This window comes from Thamnophis sirtalis, unplaced genomic scaffold (assembly GCF_051295495.1).
Source record: "Thamnophis sirtalis isolate CommonGarterSnake01/CBP01778 unplaced genomic scaffold, rThaSir2_p1.2 scaffold_13, whole genome shotgun sequence".
Taxonomy (NCBI): domain Eukaryota; kingdom Metazoa; phylum Chordata; class Lepidosauria; order Squamata; family Natricidae; genus Thamnophis; species Thamnophis sirtalis.
Window position 1 is genome coordinate 37,562,997 of NW_028261393.1, and position 27,053 is coordinate 37,590,049.

At 41.6% G+C, this 27,053-nt stretch overlaps 1 protein-coding gene across 1 annotated transcript in view; it reads left to right on the top strand.

The window, feature by feature from the left end:
• The first annotated feature begins 4,162 nt into the window (after positions 1-4,162).
• The window catches only part of ATRX (ATRX chromatin remodeler), a 91,731-nt gene continuing 68,840 nt past the window's right edge, over positions 4,163-27,053 (top strand). The window contains exons 1-6 of the mRNA XM_087728192.1: positions 4,163-4,319; positions 15,995-16,107; positions 19,323-19,378; positions 23,243-23,295; positions 24,210-24,334; positions 25,493-25,612. Of these exons, the coding sequence (XP_087584318.1) occupies positions 4,300-4,319; positions 15,995-16,107; positions 19,323-19,378; positions 23,243-23,295; positions 24,210-24,334; positions 25,493-25,612 (487 nt within the window). The 5' untranslated portion in view covers positions 4,163-4,299. The remainder of the gene's footprint in view (positions 4,320-15,994; positions 16,108-19,322; positions 19,379-23,242; positions 23,296-24,209; positions 24,335-25,492; positions 25,613-27,053) is intronic.

Consider the following 27,053-nt stretch of genomic DNA (forward strand, 5'->3'; position numbering starts at 1 on the left):
AGGGGATTGCAGCTGGGGCGTGGAAACGGCTGGCTGGCAATGGTTGTGCGAGCTGTGGCCAAGTGTGCTTCATTTGCGGGATTGGTAGGCCTATGTGCATGCCACTTGTGCAGATGGAGCTGCGTGAGTGTGTGCATGCACACACTTGCAGGTCATTCCATGTGAAGTCTGATTTCAGAAAAGTGCCCTGCTCGACCATCACAGATTTCAATGAAATTTGGTGTGAACACATGTCCCCAATGAACACTGGTAAAGTGTTACGTTTGCCGATGCAATACTTGCGGAGATATAGTCATTTGACCACATATTGCAGCCTTCTACAATATGACTCTGAAGTTTCAGCAACTTTGAGACATAACATCTCCAGCAATATTTTGTTAAGAGAAACAAAACTCGGCCATCTTGTACAACCTGTTGTGCTCTATTAAACAAAATAAGAAAAATATTCTCCTGAGTGATCTCCATCTAGATAAATTGGAGCAAAGTTGGCCGAAAATGACTGTGGTTCAAAAAAAGGTTGCCAAAGATAGGGTTTCAACTGCCCTAAAAAAGTAGGATTGGTGTTTCATTGCTGACGTATAAAGTCCTAAATATAGGGACAAAGTTGAGGAGGTTTTATGGCAATGTCACATTCATTCTATTGTTTCATCTTGGTTGTTTTATATTGACATCATTACTACTATTATATTGCATTGGTCCATGGTGACATTGTCACTACCAGTTCAGGCACTTGACCCAGCAACCCCATCGCCATAGGGGGCACATCTGATAGCCATCCAATACTGGCCACAGGTGAGTTTCTTGGTTCAGGATCACAAGACTGTACTTTGGTTTCTTCCTCGAGGTTCCAAAGCCTTGTGTGGGTATCTTACATGGTTCCCAAGCCGAAGTCCGTATTGTTTGTATGAACTACCAAATTCCAACGATCACTTATTTATTATTGAATTTACGTGCCACATTCTTTAGCATTGCTTTTGGGAATTGATATTGTTGACCTGACGATGTAACTGAAGGCGCTGGAAGCATGCAAAGAAGATGGGGTTCTGGAACCCAACAAACATCTTGTCTTTCACGCCAATAAAACAAATGAGCAGGCCCTTGTGGAAGCATGTTACCAACGCATCATTTTGTTCGATCAAAATTTCCATGACGTCCACCCACCATTTTTTGTCATAAATGCAGGCAACATACCAACCGGGAAATATGTCGGCTCCGTCTCCCCTTCCTTTAAATCTACCCAGAGCCATTTTGGAGTCAGATGTCCTCAACAATTATTTATATTTAATTAACTAAATAATTAATTTCCCCTCTTGCTGTCCAAAACCTGATGTAGAAAATCAAATACTGAGCTCAACAGTGCTTTTGGAGGAGGCAACTGGATTTTCTTGTTTCTATTTGAAGACATTTCACTTCTCATCAGTGGGGGATTCCATGTTGACCACATGAACGCACGCAGCATGCAAGCACACATACTTATCGTCTGTAATGTTCCACGATGCTCCAGCTGCTTGGTGGAGTGTCACACAGGTGCCATATGCTCCATGCGCATGTGCAGAAACCCCAAAGTTCAAATATCAGTAAGCGTAGATGGGTGGGTGGGTGGGCGGGCAGGCCCTCCAGAGCACTGTACAGGAATGGTACCCGGTGCTCCGGGCAGGCACCAGTACACCCGTACTGGGGCATACCGGTCGTAACCCACCACTGCTTATCCAAGAAGCTTCTTCAGCTCTGACAGGATAGTGGGGAATGGAAGGATTTATATTCCTTGGAGACAGCTGGTCATTTGCATTCTTGGAGGTTTGCCTGTATCTTCAGGGTCACCTGTGTGGTGCAAATGATTCCTGTAGTCTGCAAATTTTCTGGAAACCTGTTCATACTCCCACATCAGATTTCAAGAAAAATTGCAGACTATAGGAATCATTTGCACCACTCAGATGACCCTGAGGACACAGGAAAACCTCCAAGTGGCCTCAATGACCCTCTAAAAGAATGTAAATGACCGGCTGTCTGCAAGGAATATAAATCATTCCATTCCCCATGATCCAGTCAAAGCTGAAGAAGCTTTTTGGATGAGGTGAAACGTCTTCAAAGAAAAACACGAAAGTCCAGTTGTCTCTTGAAAAAAGCACCTTTGGGACAACTATGACCTGGATGACTGAGAATCTCTACAGACATTCCTGAACACAAATTTATCAGTAAAACAGTCCAATGAAACAATTCGTTAGAATAATATTGCAATTGACTGTTTCTAAGAAAACTATTGTTGCCAAGGAAAGAATACTGATTTGTCTAAGAAAATGACTGTCAGATCACTAAAAGTGATACTGCCATTCAATTGGGAGGAGGGGAGCCTCAGAGTTAAATCATTAGCTATATCTGAAGCAACTGAGTTTTACAACTTTACAACTGGTTTCCTGTCACCGGGAGACCGAAGGCCCCAACATCTCTGGAGGGATGTTTATGGTAGCCATGTGGGATATATAACTTAGATGTCTAACTAGAGATAGCCATGGGAATGTGTGTTTTATTGACTCCCAGGGCAGAAGAGTTAAGGAAGCATCTTCACACTTGTGTATTGGTCAGAATCTGCATTCGACAAAGGGGAGGGGTCATTATCAGCTTAATCCCATTTGCATGGCCTAGAGGTTTTCAGATGCTGCTTTGCTTCTAATAGTTTCCATCCTGACTGATTAAAGGTTCCTTTTGAAATACTCCGTTTCAAGAGTCTTTACTTTCTCAAGTTAGGAGAGGAGCCATTATAATGACCAGGAATTGGCTAGATGTTAGCTGGGTGATGTATATTTTTCCTTTAAAATACCTTCGTCATCTTGATAGAAGTATTTTGAATATCATTCATTTTTGTTTTACTTTGGCCCATTGTTACATATCTTTTCGCTCTTGAATATGTTGCACTAAACTAAGAATCACGATGGTCAGATTGCAATAGTTGTAATTATCAACTATGGTGACACAGAAATAAAGGTTATTATGATTTTGTTGACTATGTTGACCATTCAGCTTTATAAACCTCAATTTAAAGATTAATGACAGAATTTGGCCAATTTTGGTTTTGTTAAGTTATTTAACATATGATGACAACCTGACAGAAGAGAAGTAAGCATATACACACAATCCCCCTAGTTACATACAAACCTTTTACAGAGGTGCGGCAGAGGCCATATGTCTGGATGTCCAATTCAGCCATCCAGGCACTTGCCTCTAGCATTGCTTCATGCAGATCTAGGGAACCAGAGAGCACAATATGTTTCATAGTTTGCCTATCAGCATCATAATCATGAGGGAATTTTTCCATCCTCACTGATACAGGGCAGAGGCACTTCTTCCAGTACCTACCTAATTCTGTTCAATTTTGTCCAGATATAACGAGGCAGATCAAAACCAGGTGATTTGGTAGAGGGATCACTAATGTCATAAGAAGGTACCTTGGAGTTGGAGATGATCTTGTAGGTCATCTAGTTCAACCCTCTCACCCAAGCAGACCCTACACCATTTTTGACAGAGGGCAGTCTCCAGTCTCTTGTTGAAAACTTCCAGTGAGGAAGCTCCCACAACTTCGGGAGACAAGATGGCTAGTGATGGTAGAATGTTTTCTCAACAGTAAAAATGTTAAATGCAGAAGTTTTTTTTATAAAGTCATATAATGTGTTTTAAAATAAGTGAGAAGAATTGATGCATTAAGCCAGGGGACTCCAAACTTTGCAACTTTCAAAACTTGTGGATTTCAACTTCCAGAATTCTCAGAATTCTGGGAGTTGAAGTCCACAAGTCTTAAAGTTGCAAAGTTTGAAGACCTCTGCTTTAAGCTCTGTCAAACCAGGTGTGCAACACAGTCAGTCTGTGGCAGGTGTAACATCAAAACTACCTCTTGCAAAGAGTTTTTGCCTTTTGCATTGGGACAGACGGCCGGAGAGCGCTCGCCCCCTCCCGCAATCCGATCTCCTTTCAAGTGATGTCATGCGGCGTGACAACAGCTGACGACAGCCGTCGTAGCAGCCAATCGGAAGCGGTAGAGAAGAGTGATGACGCCAACCGCCCTAGTAACAGCGCCGAGGTGATCTGCCCAATCGAAAAAAAGATGCCAGCCCCTGAGAGCCAATGGCGGGACGTGGAGTGAAAGAGGGGAGGCGGGGGAGGGGAAGGACCTTCCCTCCTCTTTTCGCCAACAAGATGGCGGCAGTGGCGACGGTGGCGGGGTCGGTGGCGCCAACGGCTTTGTTTTCTGTCAGCGCTTGAAGCTGGCCGCCCCCCGGCCCGGCCGCGAGGGACAGCGACGGAGACATGACCGCGGAGCCCGCGAGGTAGGCGGCAGGAGCGGCAGCCGGCTCCGCGTGCTTTAACGATGAGGCCGATCAGCCGGCTGAGGGGCGGAGAAAGGCGGCGGCGGCGGCGGCGGGAAAAACCCGAATGCCGCTTCTCTCGCCGCTCGTCTTTCTAAGCGCCGGAGTCTCCTTCCCGCCGGTTGTGGCGCGAATACCGCGCTACCGGTTATCAGACTGGAGTTAGGGTTGGGGGAGGGGACTGGCCCTCGCCCCCCCCCTAGCGCGCGCTTCCCGCCTTTGCGCATGCCTAGTGGGGGCGGGACAGGACTGCCTGGGCTCGTGGCCGCCCCCTAGCGGGGCCCCGCACTTACCCTCCTGGCTTGGAGGCGTGGTCTCTGCCGCCTTTCCCCCCGGCCTCGTTCGGCGTGGTCGGTGGTGGCAGCAGTCCGCGATGACCGGGAAGGATGGAGCGCTGCACAGGTGCGCTGTTACCTGCCAACCTTTGGGGATTTAGGGAAGGGCCTTTCCGCGCTCCTCCTCCCAGTGCGTTTGCGGCGGCTTCGGAGCGTAATCCCGGCGCTTCGTGTCTTCTAGCGGAGGCTTCCGGTATAGAGATGGGGGATTGCGGGGGCCTTCAAAGGAAGGATGGAATCGGCCCCCAACGCCTCGGTGGCCGTGGCTCTTTGTGGGTTCGTCCTTTGGGTAAACAAAGTCAGTTTTAGTTGTGGCTTAGTGTGTTCCGTAGATCCATCCCGGGGGTCAAAATTCAGAAAACTGTGGTTTGGTTGGTTGCAAACTACACCGGTGTTTTGTCAATCTTGGCCGCTTCAAGACGTGTGAAACCACAACTCCCAGGATTCTGTGGATTGAACTCCACCCATCTTCAAGCCTCCAAATCTGAGAAACGCTGCATTAGACTGTTGTGTGAACGTAGTCAAGTTGTTATGTTACAGGGTTAAATTAAATGTCTCGGTATTTCTTAGCAGCAGGGGTTGTGCTTCTTCAAGGACAGAATTCACTCTTCGTTAATTCATATATTGTTGATTCAGGATGTATGAAATCTCCAGTTGTGCTTTGCAGATCATAGTTTATGACCCCCATGAACCATTTGTGTTTACACAAGTAACCATGGTTAACCAGACCATGGATAATAATGATTGCTCTGCCTTAATTGCTTTAGCTCTTGGTCTGAATTTGAATATTATACTGGTCCCCTAATCATATTTTAATTTGCCTTTTTCTGCTAACCAAGTTGGTGAGTTCTAATTTTATGCTATCAACAGTTTTCCTTTTCTACTATCCTTTTTGTACAAATTTTTCCATTTTGATGACACTATACAATATTTCTTCAAATGTTTTATTTGGTAATCATACATTTGACAAATGATCCTTGTATAGGAGAATCTCATGGTAATGAGAAGAACCACTGATTTAAAATTTATGAAGGAAAAACGTTTAAGTTATTATTGCCAAATGAGAGTTGTGTAATCACAATCCTTCACTCATTTATTTCAATCCGTGAAATATGTGCAGTCTATATTGACTTACTCTCTTGGAGGAATAAGACTCTTGCTTTGTCTCCATTTTCATTTGTGAAACAGCTCAGTAGTGCTTTTGTATTACTACATACTCTGAAAAAGTTTAAAGAAAATGCAGATTTCTAGCTTTTTACACATTATATTCTTGCATTGATTTTTTCCTGCCCTTCAATGGCCAAACATACAGATTCCCAACTGTTTAATAATTGCCCTTCCAAGTTTCTAGTTGTCTTTCATCAGCAGGACTTAAAGTCATTAAAAAGTAAGGGAGTAAGCATTATGCAAAAGAAGGGATATCATACAAATTGCCTGAGTGCTTAAGGAGCTCTTAAAGGTCCTTGATTCCTGAATGTTTTGGTTAACAAGATGTTTTTAAAAGATCATAAAGTTGGAAGCTAATATTTTGTACATGTAACCCAATATTTTACTTAGTGCAGGAATACTAATTAGAACATCCTTAACAGATGCATATCGAGGGAGGAGCCGAAGTTGCAATGGCACGACGTGCAATCTCAATGCTCTGAGATCGCAGTCGACACTTTTGCCTCTGGGTGGTCCAAACGGACCTAAACCGTCCTGTAGAGACGGTGAACAGGAAGAATACATTTTGCTGATCACAGGGACATCGCAAAGTCTCTGATTGATCCAAGAGAAGCTCTTCAAGCAGGTGACAAAAAATCCAGCCCAATGGCTGATGAAGTCGGGGCGGCTCCAAAACGGAAGGATATGGAAAGAGAAAGTGTTTTCAGTTGGTGAGGAATTTTTACTGTTTTAAAAGTGACTGCCTATAAAAAAAATAATTTAAATTGGAGAACAGAAGAAATAAGCGGCAGAATTAAATTTGGACTGGTTTTGAACAGTGGGTTATCTTACTTTTTAAAGGCTATTTTTACGGATGGAATTTATGCAAGCCTTTTAAAACGAACGGATTAAGTTTCCTTCTATTTTTTTTTTCTTTGACTATTCTCTGTAATCTATGGACTAAAACTCTCCTCTTATTACTGTGGGTGTTTTTCTAACTCATTTAATTTTAAAACTTGAAATATAAAAAGATACAAAAAGAAACAAAGAAATTGTAACATTGTAACGCTGCTACTCAGAGACTAGAGGTTTGGGTATTGGAAATGAAATACTTTTCACTGATTATCCTGGCTTGGCACTTCAAGGACTCACAGCTTGTTTATAGAGAGTGATAAGAAGAAAAAAGCACACAGATGTTCCTTTGAAGTAGATTTTTAACCAGAGAAAGGTGAAAGATTATTGTGATGCTTAATTCTGTTAAAACCTTCTAAGCTAGAGTAGCAGTGTTTGTCAGCTGGAAATTGTGGCGCAATTTCAACACCAGAAAGAAGTTTTAAATCTGCAAAAGATATTCTCAGAAATACAGAAATTATCAAATACAAGTGAGAGGATAGAGAAGAAGTTGGATTACTTAGTGCATCTAACAGTAAAATATGACAGAGAAGTTGAAGATTTTCATCAAAGGGAAAAAGTGGCGATTAAAACCCAAAATTTTTAAAGAAATTAAAATTACTGATATTTATGGTGATTGGTTTGTTTCTGAAAACGGAAAGAGTGGAATTCTGAAAGAGCAATTAAATGGAGGGGAAACCTACCCCAGATGGGAAGATACAGAAGAGGAAAAAATAAAAGAATTTATGGATTTAAAGAGAGAAATCTTATTAGCAATAGTTTTGATAACACCACCGACAATCAAAGATAAGCTGATTAAGGAAACAGAAGAAGGGCATCGAAATTACATGAGAGATCTTATAAGCAAAGAGTTGCTAAGAGGAGTCCATACAAAGCTAATTAAGGAGATGATTAGAGGACTGATGCCCACAAATGGCAGAAGATATGACACTGTTTTGTTACTGGAAAGATACAGGTTGATAGATGGAAGAGTATAATTTAAAACTAGCTAAACTTAGCGAAATTCAGTGATAATAGATTTAGTTAAATAAATAATTTATAATGATAATAATGTATACAATGTGTAGTGTTATGATACGTAATAACTGGATATGAATATTGAATGGTACCCATGAAAGGAAGATTAGAAACCCTTTTGGATTATATATAAAGGTTAATAATAATAATAAAAAAGAGTTAAGTTAGATTCAGTTAAGTCTTGATTACTAGGGGGGAAAATGATATGATGCAGGATATAGTCAAATAAAGGAGGGATAATGATAATAATGCATGTATGTATAGATGGGTACAGTATAAGGAAATGAAATGTAAATTGTAAACAGTGATTTGGAAAGAAGGATAGAAAATTTTGTTATTAAATATTATGGATTTTTAGCTAGAATAGGACATAAGGATTTAGTGTCATTGGAGGATTTTAGAAATAGTAAATGAAATGCCAGTATGTGGTTATGTATTAAATCTTGGTATATTTTATGATGAAGGACGTTTAAACAACTATAGTCAAATAAAAAAGGAGGTATGATGACGGTAACATGTATAAATATCTGAGTTAAAATACTTGAGTTAATGTGAATTATGCTTGATGACTGTGGAAGAGATGCATGAAAGTCTTTTGTAATCAACTAATACACTTTCTACAGTATGTAAAAAGGAAGATTTTATGTGTTGTGTTTGTTTCCTGTCAGCGCTTTGAAAATTAAAAATAAAAAAACTTAAAAAACAAACAAACAGATGCATATCCACCTTCATCTGAAAATATCCAGCAGAGGAAGCTTGCTACTTCATTGCTTAATTCTTTTTAGAAAGCCTTTCCTAAAATTCAAATATCTTCCTCTATCTTGAGAAAAATATTCCCTGACTTGCGGAAGATGACATTTCTTCTGACTAATATTACTTTAGGTCAGTGTTTTTCAACCTTTTTTGTGCCAAGGCACACTTTTTTCATGAAAAAAATCACGAGGCACACCACCATTAGAAAATGTTTAAAAAAATTAACTCTGTGCCTATATTGACTATATATAAAGTAATTCTAGGGCCTAGAAGACAGAAAGGAGGACCCAAGCAGTGGGGGGGGGGAGGGTCCCCTGCCCGGTCAGCTTGGAAGGATCTTTCCCTGCCCAGTGAAGGTTGAAGGGGCTGCAGGAAGGGCCAAAGTGACATCCACGAAGCTGATCACTCCAATCAGGGAAGGGGAGCGGCACCTTTGTCCCATCCTGAGGAAGCCCCTGGCAGCCTGGGCTGCCTCTGGGTTCCCCTCCTCCAGGGAAGGGAGCATTGGTGATGGGCAGGCGGCTGCCCGGGGCAGTCTTGGAGAGTGAAGGTGAGGACCTCCTTTGTCCAAACGGGGATCTCTCTTCCGCTACCCACACCGCCAGTGGTCAGCCTCTACCCCCCCCCCCAGCCCGCTTCCCTCCCTTTCTTCGGGTCGGGCCGTTGGAAGGGGAGGGTTGGGCTGAGCCGGGCGGCGGACGAGACTCCTTTCTCAGCCGCGCAGGGCTCCTGGTGGACCCTGGCCCCGCGGGACTGCAGCTCCCTTGGACGTTTGAGGACGAGAGGGGCGCTTTGGCCCTGGTAGTGGTCCTTCATTTATTCCCTGGAGCCGTCGGCCGGGCTGGGCATCTTTGGCTTGAAGCCAGCGAGAGGGCCCCTGTGCCCCAGCGGAGAGCGGGCGGGCTGTGGGCTCCCGGTCCCCACATCAGTTTGCCTCAGTTGGCGCGGCTCCAGGGTCGCTGCCTGTCAAGCGGGACACCAGGTCGCGCGCCGCCCCTTTTGCTCCAATTTGGGGCGTCCTGTTCTGTCGAGGCTCACGGCGAGGCGGCGCTCGAAACCTGCCACCTGCCCCGAACGGAATGCGCCGCGCGAAATGTCTCCCCCGCAGCTCCGGCTGTCCAGGAGGGCGGCCGGTCGGACCCAGCGCGGGCTCACGTACGGCGCGGCAGCGGGAGCGAGCAGGCGGGCGGCAACGGCGGGTGGGGGGGTCTCAAGCCCCAGAGGCGCTCGCGAGGCAGAGCGGCATCCCAGGCGCGCGGCACGCCCCGCCCGAGCCACACGGTAGTTGGCCGGCGTGGAGGAGAGCGCCAGCGGGGCGAGGAGACAGGACTCGCCTCCCCCGATGCACCACGGAGTCCTGCCGACGAAAAGGTCGGCTGGCACGGGTCATCCTGCCGCTCATCCAGCCGAGAGCTGCCGGCCCGCAGCAAGCTTGTCTCCTGCCGCTTGTCTCCTGCAGGGGTGGCGCGACGCGGGGGCGTTTCTGCTTGGCCTCCTCCTGCGACTCCGCGGGCGAGAAAGAGGTCGGTGGCTGCTCACACACACACACACACATTCTCCCAAGCACAGAGCGGGAAAGGCGAGCAGCGACACCGGGCTGCTTCCTCCGCCGCCGCCTTCATGCAACGTGCACATTCCCTCTCTCTCAATTTCTCTTGGCTTGCAGCTGCAGCTGCTCTCAGGCAGGGTCAGCCCAGAGCCTGCAATGACAAGCCCCACCCTTGCGCGGCTCCCTCCCTCGGGCTCGTCGTCCCCTGGAGAAAATAGGATCGCGCACGCGTGCAACGGCCAAGGGGCTTGCCGTAGCTCTGGTTCGGGTGAAAGGGACGACGGCGGCGGGAGATTAAGCGAATTCGCCCCGAAGGCTCCCAAGACAACAGAGGCATTTTAAAAACGATTTTGGGGGGGAAGGGGGGGGGCGAGTGTTTTTCCCACGGCACACCTCACACTGTGCCGCGGCACACTAGTGTGCCGCGGCACAGTGGTTGAAAAACACTGCTTTAGGTACTTGAAAAATGGTAAGATGTGAACCTTCAGAATTTCCCCCCAAGCATAAGCAGAATTTATTTAATCATTTCTCATGGCAGATTTCAATCCCCGATAAATCTGATTACTTTCCTTTGGAACTGCATTAGTTTTAGTGAATATTTCTTAAATTGTAGCTCCAAAAACTGGACATTGTATTTCTGACAGCATCTGATCAAGATAGAATATAATGGAACATTTTTCTTTTGACCTGAAAGCTATAATTATGTTAATGCAACCTAAACTTGCATTTACTCTTTTAGTATCCATGTTGCATTGCTGATTCATGTTTAGTTTGGACAACTTCAGGATTTTTTAAAATATATATACTATTACCAAGCTTTGTTTTCTTCACTTTATATCACTGCATTATATAGGTTGGTAAGAACTTTGCATTTGCGTCTCAAAATTCATTTTGTTTTCTATGTTAAAACAATTTTGAATATTGCTTCTGTCTTGTAAAAGTGCTGTTTCATCCCGTTTTGTATCATGTAAAAATTTAGTAAAACATTCCCTCCATTTGGATCATTATTGAAAATGTTGTAGAGTGCTGGACGTTGTGGACTTTGTGGCATCTGACTTAATACCTCCCTCAAATTTGATGAGGAGCTGTTGATGAGGATTCTTTTAATAGTCTTTTGAAGTTCTATGTAAATTCCTCTAACAGATACATCTTATTTAGAGGAATATCAGAGTAATTTTTAAAATATTTATTGATATATTATGTTTACATCATTTTTACTGAAAAAGTTGCCTAATTAAAAAGACTTGTTCTTGACAAATACATGCTGATTTCTAATAATCATTTGTGTTTTTGAGATGTCTACAAATCATTATATCATTTGGTCTAAATTTTTCAAAGTATCAACATTAAACTGCATAGTTTGCTGTTTTCTAAAAATTCTGAACTTTTCTGACAGATTATTATTATCTTATGTGAATACGGAACAGTTTGCAAATTAATGAAATGGTTCTTTATTTATACAATTAGTATAAAGTTTTGGAAATAATATCCTCAGGTGACATGTTTAGAAGCTAAGTAGCCCGATTAAGAAAAATATATTGGACTATATTTTTCTCCTAATCTATATAGTTATTTAAATAAGGAATCATGCTTGTTAAATATTAAGTGTGTCTGAGACCAGAGCTGCCATTGTTCAACTTAGTCATACGATAGAGTTGAAGTATACACTACTATACAACACACTAGGACACATATAGTCCTCAACTTAAAACCACAGTTGAATCCAAAATTTGATCTCGATTTTACAACTGCTTTTATGATGGTCACCAAGTGCAAATCTATTTTATCAATGGATATTGTTGGTTTCATTCAGCTCTCAAAAGTTAGCCATTATGCATATACCCACATACACACACATATATGACACAGAGAAACAACAGTCTAGTTTGGATGTATACATGTGCGTGGCATGAAAAATGAATCCTATGAGTTTACCATATGGTGGCACAAAGAACAAAGCTGTTACAGAATCTGGTAGTCCTGGTAGAAATACCTTGAAATCTCCTCTCAGAGAGGAGCAACGTAAACAGACCGTAAAGTGGGTATGTGGGGTCTCTAACAATGCTTCAAGTTCTAAGTACATAGTGCTTATAGACAGTATCCTGAATAACAGGAATTGAGCTTCCTATAATCATCTTGGTTGCCCTTACCACTCTCTGTATGGACTTTCCAGTGGTGGGTTGCAGGCGGTACGCCCCGGTACGGGTGTACCAGTACCTGCTCAGAGCACCGGGTACCGGTACGGTGTTCCAGAGGGCCCACTTGCCTGCCAGAGCTCCTTACCTGTATTTGAGCTCTTCGGTGCTTCTGTGCATGGAGTGCATAGCACCTGTGCGACACTGCCGAGCAGCTGGAGTGTCACGGAGGCATCACAAAAGGTAAGGAGGTGTGCGCACATGCTGCAACATTCATGTGTAGGACACCGGGCCCCATTGCACCGTACCGGTTGCAATGGGATCTGGAACCCACCACTGGGACTTTCTATCTGAGGTACTGCAGCTACCAAACCAAACAATAATGCAGTTTGTTAAATGCTCTCAATTGTGCCTCTGTAAAAAGTGCATCCTTCAGGAAAGATAAACAAGATAATTGGATTGTTAGTTATCTGCTCCCCCAGATACTTAATACTGTTCTGGCCACAATCTGGAAACAGGAAGTAGCCACACCATGAACATCTCCTGGCCCATCAGTCCCAACATTCCCTGTCGTTCACGGAGGAAGTCAGAATGCCTAAAAGGGCCAAAAAGATTGCTTGAATGCTGTTGGGGGGAAACAGAAAACAAATCTGAGCAAATACAGAACATAGAATGTAAAATAGTAGAGCTGGAAGACACCACGGAGGTGTTCTAGTCCAACCCCCTATTCGAGCAGGAGACCCCATGCAATTTCAGATATGGTTGTCTCTTTTTTAAAAGTCTTTTTGAAAACCTTCAGTGATAAGAGCATCCACAACTTTTGAAGGCAAACTGTCCTATTGTTTGATTGCTCTTATCATTGGGAAATTTCTCCTTAGTTGCTCCTCTCCTTGACTAGTTTCCATCCATTGTTTCTCGACTTTCCTTTTGATGCTTTGGAAAATAGTTTGATCCACTGGCCTTTGTAGGAGCCCCTTAAATATTGGAGCAGTGCTATCATGTTACCCCTATTTTTCTTTTCCTTAGACTAGAAATACCCAATTTCTGCAACCCTTCTTCACATATGTTTTAGCCTCCAGCCCCCTACTCATTCTTGTTGTTCTTCTCTAACTCTTTCCAGAGTCTCAACATCTTTTTTATATTCTGGTGACCAGAACTGGATGCAATATTTCAAGTATGGTCTTACTAAGGCTTTGTAAACAGGTTAGAGCTGTTACTAAGGCCAACATTGTGGTGGGAAGAACAACAAAATACCATTATTTCTCTGCACTTATTGCACCTGCAAAGTGTTGCCTATTGGCCTTGTTCAAAGTTACCTGCTCCCTCGAGAAGAAGGGTTCGGAGAATCACCTTCAGGGCTGAACTGAGGACTTTGTGAAATATCTGACAGATGAAATTGCTCTGATTCACTCTCCAGTCCAAGTGTGGAGCAAATCCATCAGAGATGTCCAGGGTACGGGCTTGCCCTGTTATCTGGGAGCAGTTTAATCTGAGGAAATGGAGGAGGGTCCTTGGGGTTGTTAGCACAACCACTTATTAGATCCTTGTCCCTCCTGGTTAGTGAAAGCTTCCAAGATGGTGTGCAGTGATTAATATTATACGCTTTAAGTAGGCTGTGATCACTCCTTAAGAACAGATCTTTAGATCTCACTGTACTTTTTAGGGAAGGTGATGAAGAAAGTGGTTGCTTTGCAGCTCCAGAGGGTCTTGGATGGTACAGATTATCTAGACCAGTGGTCCCCAACCTTTTTATCGCCGCGGACCAGTCAGCCTTTGATAATTTTACCGTGGCCCGCTGAGCGCGCGCAGGGGTGGGGGGGCGTTGTTCGCGATGACACATTGATTGTTCAGTATGGCTAGTGTAGATAGCGTAGCACAAACTGCGCCTACTCAAGGCTACGCTACTAGCGCTGTCTACGCTAGCCCTACGTAGCTGCGCAGGCGCTCAGGTTTTTTTCAGGAATCGGCCAGCGCTGAAGCGCTGAAAAGGAATGAGAAGGGTGGCGCTGGACACAGGGGGGGGGTGGGCCGCTGGTGACGTCAGAGTGCCACCAGCGGTCCAGTAACACCCCTTGTGCCAGTGAGCCCTAATTTGCATACAGAAAGAAACTATGGCCCCCGGCCGCTGCAGCGATCATGGCCCCCGGCCGCTGCGCGGCCCGGTGCCAGGTACTCCACGGCCCGGCACCGGTCCGCGGACCGGGGGTTGGGGATCACTGATCTAGACTCCCTTCAGTCAGGTTTCAGGCCTGGTTATGGGACAGAATAACCAGGAGTGGTTTCGGGGTTTAGGACTGGGTGGGGCAGTGTTGCACTGGTTTAGTTCCTTTCTCCACAGTTGGGAGTGAGAGATCCAGCTTACGGCTGCTCCTTTGTCTGCAGGATCTCTCTCCCTTCCTTTACAACGTCTTCATGAAGCCACTGAGTGAGATCATCCAACTCCATGGGATGAGATATGCTGGCAAGACACAGCTTTCCATCTCTATCCCTTATGATCCAAGGGATGCTAGGGCAGCCCTTTTGGGGTGCATGGAGACCGCAGGGCTGAATTGAGGACAGCAGGGTTCAAGTGAACCCAAATAAGACAAATAACTTCCGATATGGGGAGCTTTATACTCTTTAGTTCTGGATGGGATGACCCTACCCCAGGGGTTCTCCTAGATTCACAGTTCCTGCTCAAAGAGGAGCTGGCAGTTGTGAATAGAAGAGCCTTTGCACAATTTGGATTGTGCATCAGCTATGCCGTTTTCTAGATGGTGAGACACTGCACTCAGTCACTCATGCCTTGGTCATCTCCTGTTTGGATTATTGCAACATGCTCTACATAGGGCTACCCTTGAAGAGTATTTGGAAGTTGACATTAGTCCAACTCTGTTCTTCTGTATTCTCTGAGGCCAGATTTTTGGTTTTATGGCTCTTGTTGTTGTTAACTGCTCAGTATTGTGTTCAAGATGTGTCACCATACAAATTGTTTACATAAGTAATTATTTAAATAAAATGTTTAAATAAAGCCAATATGTAAATGAAGTATTAAGTGCCTGATTAAATATATAGATGTCAACAGATAGAGGTGCCTAAATGATCATTTCTACTAGGAAAATAGAAAACATTGTCAGCTTGGAAACCTTGAGGGTTCTGAATTTGAAATAAAACATTCCTTAGATAAGGACAAGCATTTTATTTTGCATCTCCTTCCATAGAGAATGCTAACTCACATGCAAGCCCTAATTTCTCATTTTGCATACTAAGAAGTGTGTAAAATAAGTGGTATGATAATTCATGCTAAATGTTATTTGTTGATTGTTGTATAAAAATATGTGCCAATAGAGTAATATTGCAACCTAATTGCAAGCAATAGAAGTGATAGTTAAATAGAAATAAGCAAACTTTTGCAGTCTGGACATTGTTTAACATTTATTTTAAAAAGTCATTACCTTGGCTAAAGTTAATTGTAACAAATAATTATTTTGTAGATTCAGTAACAGGTAATTGTATTTCTGGGATCATGGACTGAATAATATGGGGGGGGGGGGAAGCTTATTTTAAGTTTCCATTGTTTCCATTGTTTCTTGGTAGTATAATTAAAAAAAAATCTTTTGCCATAACAGGGAATATTCTAAACTTCCAAAAGAACATTTTGAATGTGACTATTTTTCCCCATTCTCTGAACAGCCCATTCCCCCCTATTTTATGCATATCAGATTTGTTTGTTTGATTGAGATACAGAGCTCTTGCTTCATTCTGTAATGCCAAAAGGGATATATTCAATGGTCTGTCTTTTTTTAACAGTGAAAGCAAATTGAATACATTGGTGCAGAAGCTTCATGACTTCTTGGCTCACTCATCAGAAGAATCGGAGGACGCAAATTCTCCTCCAAGATTATCTATGAACAAAAATATAGGTAAAATTAATCATGCTAAAGCTGTTAAGATTTGCAGTTTTTAAAAGATGTATTTTCTGATATCACACAGAATTGTGTAGCTAGAAATACTGTTACAGTATGACAGAGTTATTGCTGTATTGTTTTAATAAATATAATAAATGTATGACTAAAAGAACAATTAATATTATTTGGGAAAGAGGAAATGTTTCTGACTAATATTATTGGTATTTCCATTGTTTCTTATAGTTGAATTTCATAATGTCTTGCATTGTTTTTCTACCAATTTTATATTAATATATAATACCTTCTTTCCCTGAAAGTAAGATCTCCCCGGAAAATAAGCCCAATCAGGCTTTTGGGTGCATGTGCTAAAATAAGCCCTCCCCGAAAATATTTAAACGCATATGCGGCTGGTCCCCACCATTTACTGGGGGGGGACATGCCCCACGTGCCCCACATGCATTTGTCATCTATGTGGAACGGCCTCATGGAGGCTGCTTTTGCAAACCCTAGCTACTCCGCCCCTTTTCTTAGTAGTGGGTGCAAAAAGAGTGGCAGGCCAAGCAATGCCATGGCTGGCAACAGTGTGCCAGAAACAGATGCAGAACTTCCAGCCCTCTCGATCAGCTGATCCACAGGCCATGGGCTGAAGTTAAGGGGCCTCCTGCATCTCAAAAATAATAAGAACTGGCCGAAAATAAGGCCAAGCGGTTATTTTGGGGGGCAAAAGAAAACAAGACCCGGGCTTATTTTTGGGGAAACACGGTATAACTATTAGTATGTCAATTTCTTCTTTCTTTTTTGTTTATTATTACTTTTATTTTTATGCAGCAGAAATCTAAAATTTTGGAAGCTTCTATAGAAAGTACAAACATCCATAGTAAAAAAAAATACACACACACATACACATTTCACATTTCACACTCTGCAGCAGTGGTTTTTTTTTTTTAAATCTCAACTTTGTTGGTATGGATCTAAATATGGGTTACTTCCATATGGGAATTGGTTTCTCAAGGTCACACTGAATATGCAATGTATTTAATTTTCTTTTAAAAAATATAGCAACTATATTAAAAAAAAGATGACATAGAAATTGAAACTTTTTTGTTTCATACTAGCAAGAAATTTATTGTGGCGCCTAGATCAGCCAAAATTTTGGTCATATTGTAACAAAATGTAATTATGTTGGTTGTGCTTGGTGAGTTTCTTGCAGACATTTCATTATCAAACTAGGTAACATAATCAGTGCTAGAAGGGAGTAGGGTTATAGTTTTTACAGTCTTTACACTCTATGTTGTAGATGATTCCTGTTTTTTTCTGTGGCTGCTGGATCTTTCAGTTTATTTAAGCTGTTTTGGAGAACTTTAGTTGGTTTGTGTGCGATGGTTGATGCCATGTAATAGAGTAAATAGAGTAAGTGGTATAGCCAACAAAGTGAGGAGAGCCCATGGATTAGAGGTTAATACACCTACCTAATATGTAGGTAGCCCGGGTTCGAATCCCAGAAAGACTATTGCTAGCTGAAAAGAGCTAAATAGCATGAAATAAATCTATGCTAGTCTCCCTTTATTTCTTTGTCGGTAAAATATAAATTTAACATGTAATAGAGTGTTGGTGGTTTTTGATGTATGACATTCTTTTCAAAGCTTGAGTTGGCTAAGCTATGGTAGTTTGAGTGATAAAGGCACTTTTTGATAAAGTTGGGTATCCGTTTTGTTGGAAGAGCCAGCAGCCCCAGATGAAAATATAGGAGTCATCTACAACATAACAGTGTAAGGACTGTAACAGACACTATTGTAGGACAAAGAGGCAGACGACTAGTGGAGTGTATCCATGAACACCAACTCGAGACAGAAGACATAAAACCACACATAGACAGACTTGACCATAGTTTCAACTGGGAAACTGTGAGCATCCTAGATCAGTGGCCCACAACTGTTTGGGCACCAGGGACCCGTTCCATGGAGAAAGGTTTTTTCTGTGGACCGTGTGTGTGTGTGTGTGTGTGTGTGTGTGTGTTTCGCATGCTGCCAGCAACTTGCAGATGGGGATTCGCTTGTTTGTGTGGACTGATTGCTGGCATTCTGTGGATTGCTGCCAGTCCAGAGACTGGGGGTTGGAAGCCCCTATCCTAGATCAAGCCAAGTCCAAAAACTCCAGAAAATTCCTGGAGAATTGGCTCTGAGACAGATTGACCATCAACAGGTACATTGTGATAAGCATCATCTATACCATGGGGATCAAACTCGATTGCATCATGTGACATATGATGTTTTTAGCCTTTGCAGAGCCTGAGTGGGTGTGGCCTATGCATCATGCAGCCGGCCCACAGGCCACCAGTTTGACACCCCTGATCTATACCATTCAAAAGAGACAATCAAAAAGCCCAAGAGGAAACAAAAAAACACCTCCTTATTAGTAATCAACACCTGTATGACTAGAGATTAACACTCACCCTACAATCTAAGAAGTAAATATTACTTACTTACTTACTTGACGCATCTTCACCCATCGTGGGTATAGGCGACTTCCATGGAAATTTGACGCCATATGGCGATCCATGGAAGCTGTTTCGGCTGGATATACCCAAGGGGACGCCAGTCCCAAGGGTCGACAGAGCCCGATTGGTGGGAACGGGGGGCACCACGTGAAGGCCGGGTTGTCGTTTGATAGTTGAGAGGCTTTGCAATAAGCGTTGCAATGTATATTTTGCGCATCAACTATCCTTGCCCGCCCAAGAAGTAAATATAACCACAACCAAGGAACTACCAACGGAGACAAACATGCTAACAGTAAACAACAGCCTAATTTAGAAACACACTCACGAGCCACTAGAAAATAAAAATAAGAACTAACCCCACTCCTTTCTAGCACTCATTGTGTTACCTAGTTTGGTAATGAAATGTCTTCAAGAAAGCTCAGAGAGAATCAAGACCCCTACAGTTCAACTCTTGAGTTACAAATATTTTCTCCTATTGGTAATCATGTTGTTCTACATTTAGATTCCCTTCCCTCCCTCCGCCCCAAACCACCTAGTCAGGTGTTAGGTGATGGATAGTACAAGTCTGGTGTTTCTTGCCCTTACCTCTTCTGCAAGGCTTTATACATTGACCCCCCTCCCCCATCAATATGGTGTAATAGTGAATAGCCTCATAAATATAAGGTCATTTGAATATTTTGAACAATTATAATTTTTTAAATGTTGGTATGACATGTTTGTATGTTTCTTGTAGATAGTGACAGTATGCCTGGAAATATTCCAGCCCCAGTGGAAAACAACAAGGAAGAGGTAAGAATAGAAAATAGTAATTATATTGATATAATAATACATGGGAAATTATTTGATAGTTCAGCTTTCAGATTACTTTTATTAGATATGTGCAAATTGTTCTGAATTTGAGTTGTTTTGAATCCCAAAACTTCTTTTAAGTTTTAAACATTCAATTCCAAGTACCTTATGCAAAGTAGACTTTTGTCCATTTTTGTTTTAGGCACGAAACACTTCTGAATGATTGAAGTGGGACATTTCAAATGTTAAACATTGTGCATCCCTATTTATTACTATGGAAATGTGAAAAGTTGCACATTCAGTTTTCAGGTTCACTTAGTAGCCTTGAAAAGTTTAGGGAGGGATTGTTATTGTAAGATGTCCAAAGCAATTCTTCTGAATCATTTTTGAAGTACTCTAACATTATAAATATCAGAGTCCCTTTCCAATCAAGCTGTTTTTGAACTGATGACTTTGTGGACACAATCATGTACTTGTTTGGCACCATTATGGACATGGTTTACCATATTTTTGTTCAGAATTGTTTTTTCAACTTCCCAATCTACTCTAGTTGCCCTCACATACCAGCTAGGCTTGATTCTGCTTAGCTTCCAACTCCAGAAAAAGAAGTGTCCCTTCTTTGTTTGCGTGCTTGCATTTCTTTTTCTCTCCCTGCGACGTCTTGTCTCTCCAAATCTTCCTAAGAAAGCAGGACTCTAGAAATGGAAATTGTTCCAAAAGGAGCTTTTATTGAAAGGTTTGTGATAACAAGAGATCTAGGCAGGAACTAAATCTTCCCATTTTAAAAAACAGCAATTTAAAGCAGTGCAAACAAAACTCCTCCCATAGTACAGCAATGCAATGTATTATTAATATTAACAGTGTGTTAAAATATATTGTGAATTTCAATTTTTAAGGATTAAAAATTGTGGGGTGTTGGAGATACACTCCCGGGATCGATTGAATACTGTTAATATTTGGATTGATTAGTTGTTGTTAGTTGCGAAGCCGTCTCTGACCCATCGCGACCCCATGGACAATAGCAGTAGCAATAGCAATAGCAGTAGACTTATATACCGCTTCATAGGGCTTTCAGCCCTCTCTAAGCGGTTTACAGAGAGTCAGCATATTGCCCCCAACAATCTGGGTCCTCATTTTACCCACCTCGGAAGGATGGAAGGCTGAGTCAACCCTGAGCCGGTGAGATTTGAACCGCTGAACTGCTGATCTAGCAGTAGCCTGCAGTGCTGCATTTAACCACTGCGCCACCTTGGCTCTTGACAACGTTCCTCCAGGCCTTCCTGTCCTCTGCCATCCTCTGGAGTCCATTTAAACTCACTCCTACTGCTTCGGTGACTCCATCCAGCCACCTCATTCTCTGTCGACCCCTTCTTCTTTTGACCTCAATCTTTCCCAGCATTAGGCTCTTCCCCAGTGAATGATTAGCAGTTTTGGATATTTGGGATATTGAAAGCATGGTGAAAAAAATGAGTAATTTTAAAAATATTACATAAAAGACGGGGGATAATAAACAATGGTGAAATGTTACAGGGAAAATAAAGAAATAGAAATAAGAGGGGAACAATAACATACATATTTTAATATATGTAATAATGGGAGGGAGGTTTAGAAATTGAATGGCGATGGTATTAGATATGTTTAAATAACATGAAACAATGAAGATGAAGTGTAATAACTGTGAGTAACAACATTATGTTTATCTGTACTAAATGTATGACACCCAGATGTCACCCTGTTCACACATTCATATGTATAAGCAATATAAAATAAAAAACTTGACATTAAAAAAAAAGAAACAGAAGCTTCATATAGAGATCCCTCCAATCCTCTCCCCTCCCACCAGAATGCCAGCATCCCAATATAAATATATGGGGTCTGATTCACTCTCTACATATTTATATTTCTACGTATCTAAATCTCTCTCTCTATATATATATATTTAAATACAACTATGTCAGTGGTGGATTCCGGATCCCGTTGCAACTGGTACGGTGCAGTGGGGCCCTGCGTCCACCACATGAACGTGTGCAGTATGTGTGCACATGCGTATAGGGCGCGCATCCGTCCTTACCTCCTGCGATGCTCCAGCTGCTCAGCGGAACGTTGCACAAGCGCCGTACACTCCATGCACAGAAGCGCCAAAGAACTCAAATACAGGTAAGGGGGGTGGGCCCTCCAGAGCACCGTACTGGAACGGTACCCGGTGCTCCTGGCAGGCACCGGTACGCCCGTACCGGGGCGTACCGGTCGTAACCCACCACTGAACTACGTGAATAAACTTGCAAGGATAGCAAAACTTATTTTTCCTGTTTTTCCTAGTATTTTTCTTTTCCAGAGGAGCAATTCAGAGCCAGTACATTTGTGACAAAGGCAGTGAATAAGAAGCTACTTTCAAATAAGAGGCTGTCTAGGGAGTACTGACTGGATTATACAACAAAAGATATTAACTTCAATTATTAAATTAACAGATTTTCTTAGTCCACACAGTCCAAGTGACTAATGAAACAGGTCAGGTTTGTGTAACACATTGAGCCGCAAAAAAACCTCTTAACTGGGCTAAGCATGTTGTGGACATGCATTTTCCGTATATTTCAACTGATTTGACTAAACTGTGACTTGGTGTCACAGAAGTGACAGTATGGCTGGGTCAGATTCATTATTGAGCATTCTCTAGGTGTGATGGAATACAAATTCTTTTACCACACTATTATCTGGGGATGAAGCCACTTTGTATTGTATTTATGTTTAAATTTCTATTCAACCTTTAAATCAGGAGCTCAAGGAGGTATATGTAATGTTCCTTCCTCCTATTTTATTGCTACCACAAAAACTCTGTGAGGGAAGGTGAGTTGAGAGAGTGTGAGCAAGAGAGCGGGTGGACTGCAACCTCAGCTTTCCCACTTGGATTCCAATACCTTAACTATACTACACTGCCCCACCTATGCTGGCAGAACAAAAGTGTTACCTTCTAGTTTTATACTTCATGTACATGCAGCACATATTTCCAAGGACTAAGAATGTGTCTGGGTCTTGAACACTCTGTCTTGATAGGTGTAGTGTGCAGAGACATTCAAGGGAGTCATAACAGCAATTAGCCACTCCCCTAATTTGAACCCACAAACAAATTTATTGTGGGTTCACGGTACGGCAGCTCTTCAGCCACTTGATGGGCGAAACTGTTCAAGCTGAATGTGGATATAAGTGCTACATGTACTCCTTATGTAATGTCTACTCTTTCAGTAACCCTTTGAAATTGTGATGGTGCTGAATGAGGGGTGCTTAGAACTCTCAGGTCTGTGGCAGTACCTTACAGGCTCGAGATCACCATTTGTGGCTTTCCCTGCCAGCTTCTTCTGATAAGCAGAATCAGTGGTGATGCTCAACTGCCTGGGATTTGCCTAAAGACAGCCACAGGGACTGCTGCACCTGCCATCCTAAGTTGGTGTGATCACATGACATTGTGGCTAGTGACCAAGATCCCCATCTAGTTGGGGATTGCTAATATTTGGTTTGTTGATCTATTCTCGTGAGAGAGATTTATTTTGACACAGAATTCTTTTTCTTTGTAACTGAAAGTAGTTTGATTGTTTTCAATAATTTCACCCATGGTTTTTGCTTATTATATACAGTAATTCTATAGTAACATCCAGCATACAAATTAGACACATTTATTTATTATTTATAAATATTTTTGCCTGTTCAGTTATTTTAACGCAGCCAGTAACTGAAGCATACCTTTATGTAGTAGTGAATTAATATATTTGTAGCAGAACTTTTTATGATGTTTTAAGGGTTGAAATACACACACAGAGGAATAATGCTATTTTCATTTTGTATAAGAGATTTGCATTTTTTCATATATAGGGTAGTAGCTCTTCTGAAAGATCCAAATCATTAGGATCGTCGCGCTCCAAAAGGTTAGTTGGTGTGTTTTTAAATTTTTAATTTGCCTGCTTCTCTGAATCAGGAGATTGACTTTAAGAATTGATAATTATGCTTAGAGGTGATTTAACAGAAATATTATGGGACACTTGATGAAGTATATTTTCTTGCACTTTTAAAAATAATTCATAATATTAATTTACCCATTGAATACAAATATTCTCAGAAATAAAATCCAGTTGCACAGATTTGACTGCATCCAGTTTTGCATCACATTACAAAAAAGATGTTGAGACTTTGGAAAAAGTGCAAAGAAGAGCAACTAAGATGATTAAAGGCCTGGAGACTAAAATATGTGAAGAACAGTTGCAGGAACTGAATATGGCTAGTCTAGAGAAAAGGACTGGGGGGACATGATAGAAGCATTTCAGTATTTGAGAGGCTGCCACAAAGAAGAGGGTGTCAACTTATTTTCCAAAGCACCAAAGGTCAAGGTAAGAAACAATGGATAGAAACTAACCAAGGAGAGAAACAGCCTGGAATTAAGGAGAAACTTCCTAGCAGTGAGGACAATTAACCAGTGGAACAGCTTGCCCCTCAGAAGTTGTGGGTGCTTCATCAATGGAAGCTTTTAACAAGAGACTGGACAATCACTTGTCTGAAATAGTATAGGGTCTCCTGGTTGAGCAGGGGGCTGGACTAGAAGACCTCCAAAATCCCTTCCAGCTGTATTCTGATTGATTGACTATGTGGAATTATATATTATTATCAATTATAATTATTTTAGTTGATTTTTTTTAATTCTTCATAAACTGTGTTAGATTCTTTGCATAAAGATATAATTTGAGGCTGTAATGTTGTGCAAAATTGGAGTTTTTTTTAAAGATCTGTAATTTTGTTAAATATGTACGTGTGACATAATGAATATTTGTCTTTGCTGCTCATTCAGAAAACCCACAGTTGTAACAAAATATGTTGGCTCAGACGATGAACAAACTTTAGATGAAACCATTGCTCAAGATATTTCAAATGAAAACTCGGAAAATGAAGTTGATATGAAAAGTTTGCCAAAAGGTAATTAATCTGTTAGTTTAGAAGTACTGTCAATAGTAGAATATTTTCTTTAGTCACTGAATAAACTTTTCTATTCTTTCTTATCTCTTCCATTTTGAAAATGCTGATGCTGCTGATAAAAATAATGGATTCTTGTTCAAGTAGCAGCAGTTGATTTCAGGAGATAAAGAATGGGGATAAGAAGTTTATTAATTTAAATGTATATTACAACAAATTGTATACAAATGTTACATACATTAAAGTTTTGGCGCAAGTAAAGAGTATATTCCTAATATTTCACTTTTTAAAAATGACCCAATTAAGCAAGCAGCATTAAGTAAGCAAGAGTGATTGGATGTTTCAGGTGTGGGACCCAGCGGAGTTGGATGCAGGCTCCAGGCCTGTGGGGATCCAGTTGGGGGTGGTGGGATGGAGTGAGACAAGTGAGGCCTTCCAGCATCTGTAACTTCAGACTGAGACATCAGTAGCTTTGTGTGTGTGTGTGTGTGTGGGGGGATTCTGCTGTAACTTTGAATGGTCGCTAAACAATTAATTGTAAGTTGAAGTCTACCTATACCAGAGGTCTCCAAATTTTCCGGCTTTGTGGACAGGCGGGGGAGGGTGAGGAGATGGTGCCATGATAGCTGCTTGTGCAAGTGGGGATATGTACATATTAATGTCAATATTTTGTCACAAATATATAACGCTTATCATTATCTAATCCCATGATACGTTGATACTATTTGTGACCTGCTTTGGGATGAATGTACATATATGAAAGATGAAGTAAGTGAAACTCATTCAAAGCAGGACAAAAAGGCAGAAAGGTTAGGAATATTTCAGCTTATGCTACCATATTATCATATATTGTTAATAATTAGATATTATTAATAATTAGATATTATTAATAATTAGATATTATTAATAATTAGATATTATTCCCAGATAATGGATGAGACATTGGCACCCCATAAAAATACCAGGAGAATTGAAAAAGTAGGATTGGCGAAGACTTCTTTTGAAGATTAAAAAAAAAACTATTTCGAATTATAGTGCTTTAGAGTCATCACAAAGGTTAATCCTCAGAGCCCAATAACTATATGAATACATGATTAAATTTAAATGTTGGAGTTTTGCTTTCATAAATTTTATTTTAATTTTTAACTGTGATTTTATTAGGAACTATTGTTGTACAACCAGAGCCAGTACTTAATGAAGACAAAGATGACTTTAAAGGACCTGAATTTAGGAACAGAAATTCTTCTAAACTAAAACCAGAAGCTCAGAAGAAGCGAGGAGGTAATGCATTATGAATTACGTTAAAATGTTCCACATTAGTCATTACTTAGTGCATATTGTATGTTGGTTTTCAGTGCCTTCTGATTTCCTAATAGGCAAGATAGGTTAATAAGAATTACAGTAGTTGTGCTGCTGACTGGCACTTGGGAGTTAGGGCAGGCAACCTGATACCCCAGCGATATAAATCCAGTTCCTCCAAACTAACTCCAGTTAAAAGAAATTCTGTCCCTGTCCACCTTTGTGATACATCGTCTTCCATTTTGCATTAGTTTAAAACCCAAAAGAAATATTATAAGAAATACATAAAGATCACTTAAAGCAGTGGTTCTCAACCTTCCCAATGATCTTTTAATACAGTTCCTCATGTTGTGGTGACCCCCAACCATAAAATTATTTTTGTTGCTACTTCATAACTGTAATTTTGCTACTGTTATGAATTATAATGTAAATATCTGATATGCAGGATGTATTTTCATTATTACAAATTGAACATAATTAAAGCATAGTGATTAATCTCTGAATCTTGGTTTGGGAGAAGATCATCCAGGTTGGGATGTTCCAGGATAAAATGACCTCCCTGCCTGCCTCCAGCAGTAGTTAGTGGTTTACATAAATTTCACTTTATTAAGTTTACTTTTTTTACATTCAGTTCCACCCACCCACCCCGTTTTTTCTTTCTTTCTTTCTTTCTTTCTTTCTTTCTTTCTTTCTTTCTTTCTTTCTTTCTTTCTTTCTTTCCTTCCTTCCTTCCTTCCTTCCTTCCTTCCTTCCTTCCTTCCTTCCTTCCTTCTTACCATACCTCACTCTCTTTCTTTCTTTCCATTCCTCCCTCCTTCCCTTTTTCTTTCTTTCTGTCCATTCCTCCATCTCTTTTCTTCTTTCTTACCATTCTTCCCTCCTTCCCTTTTCTTTCTTTCTTTCCTTCCATTCCTCCCTCCCTTTTCTTTCTCTTTTTTTCTTACTTTCTTTCCATTCCTCCCTCCTTCCCTTTTCTTTCTTTCCTTCCATTCCTCCCTCCTTCCCTTTTCCTTCCTTCCTTCCTTCCTTCCTTCCTTCCTTCCTTCCTTCCTTCCCTCCCTTTTCTTTCTCTTTCTTTCTTTCTTTCTTTCTTTCTTTCTTTCTTTCTTTCTTTCTTTCTTTCTTTCTTTCGAATCGTTACAACCAGGCGTGGGAGTGCATAGCGCTTAATTCGTGCGAACAATTGTTTTAACACAGATTAAGAAGTTGCCCTTTAAATGGGATTTTAAACAGAGGCTTAAGCTACATCGAACTGTGCTTCCGTCCTGAGTGGAATTCCTTGAGATGGAAGGAATGGGTGGGCGGGGCCTGGCCTCCCCTCCGACCTCTCCTGCCAGGCCTTCCTGGGGGCCAAAAGCCTCTGAGCTCAGTTTAGCCCGCAGGACAGGACTGGCGGTGTGGGCGGCAAAGGCAGCGTCCAGGC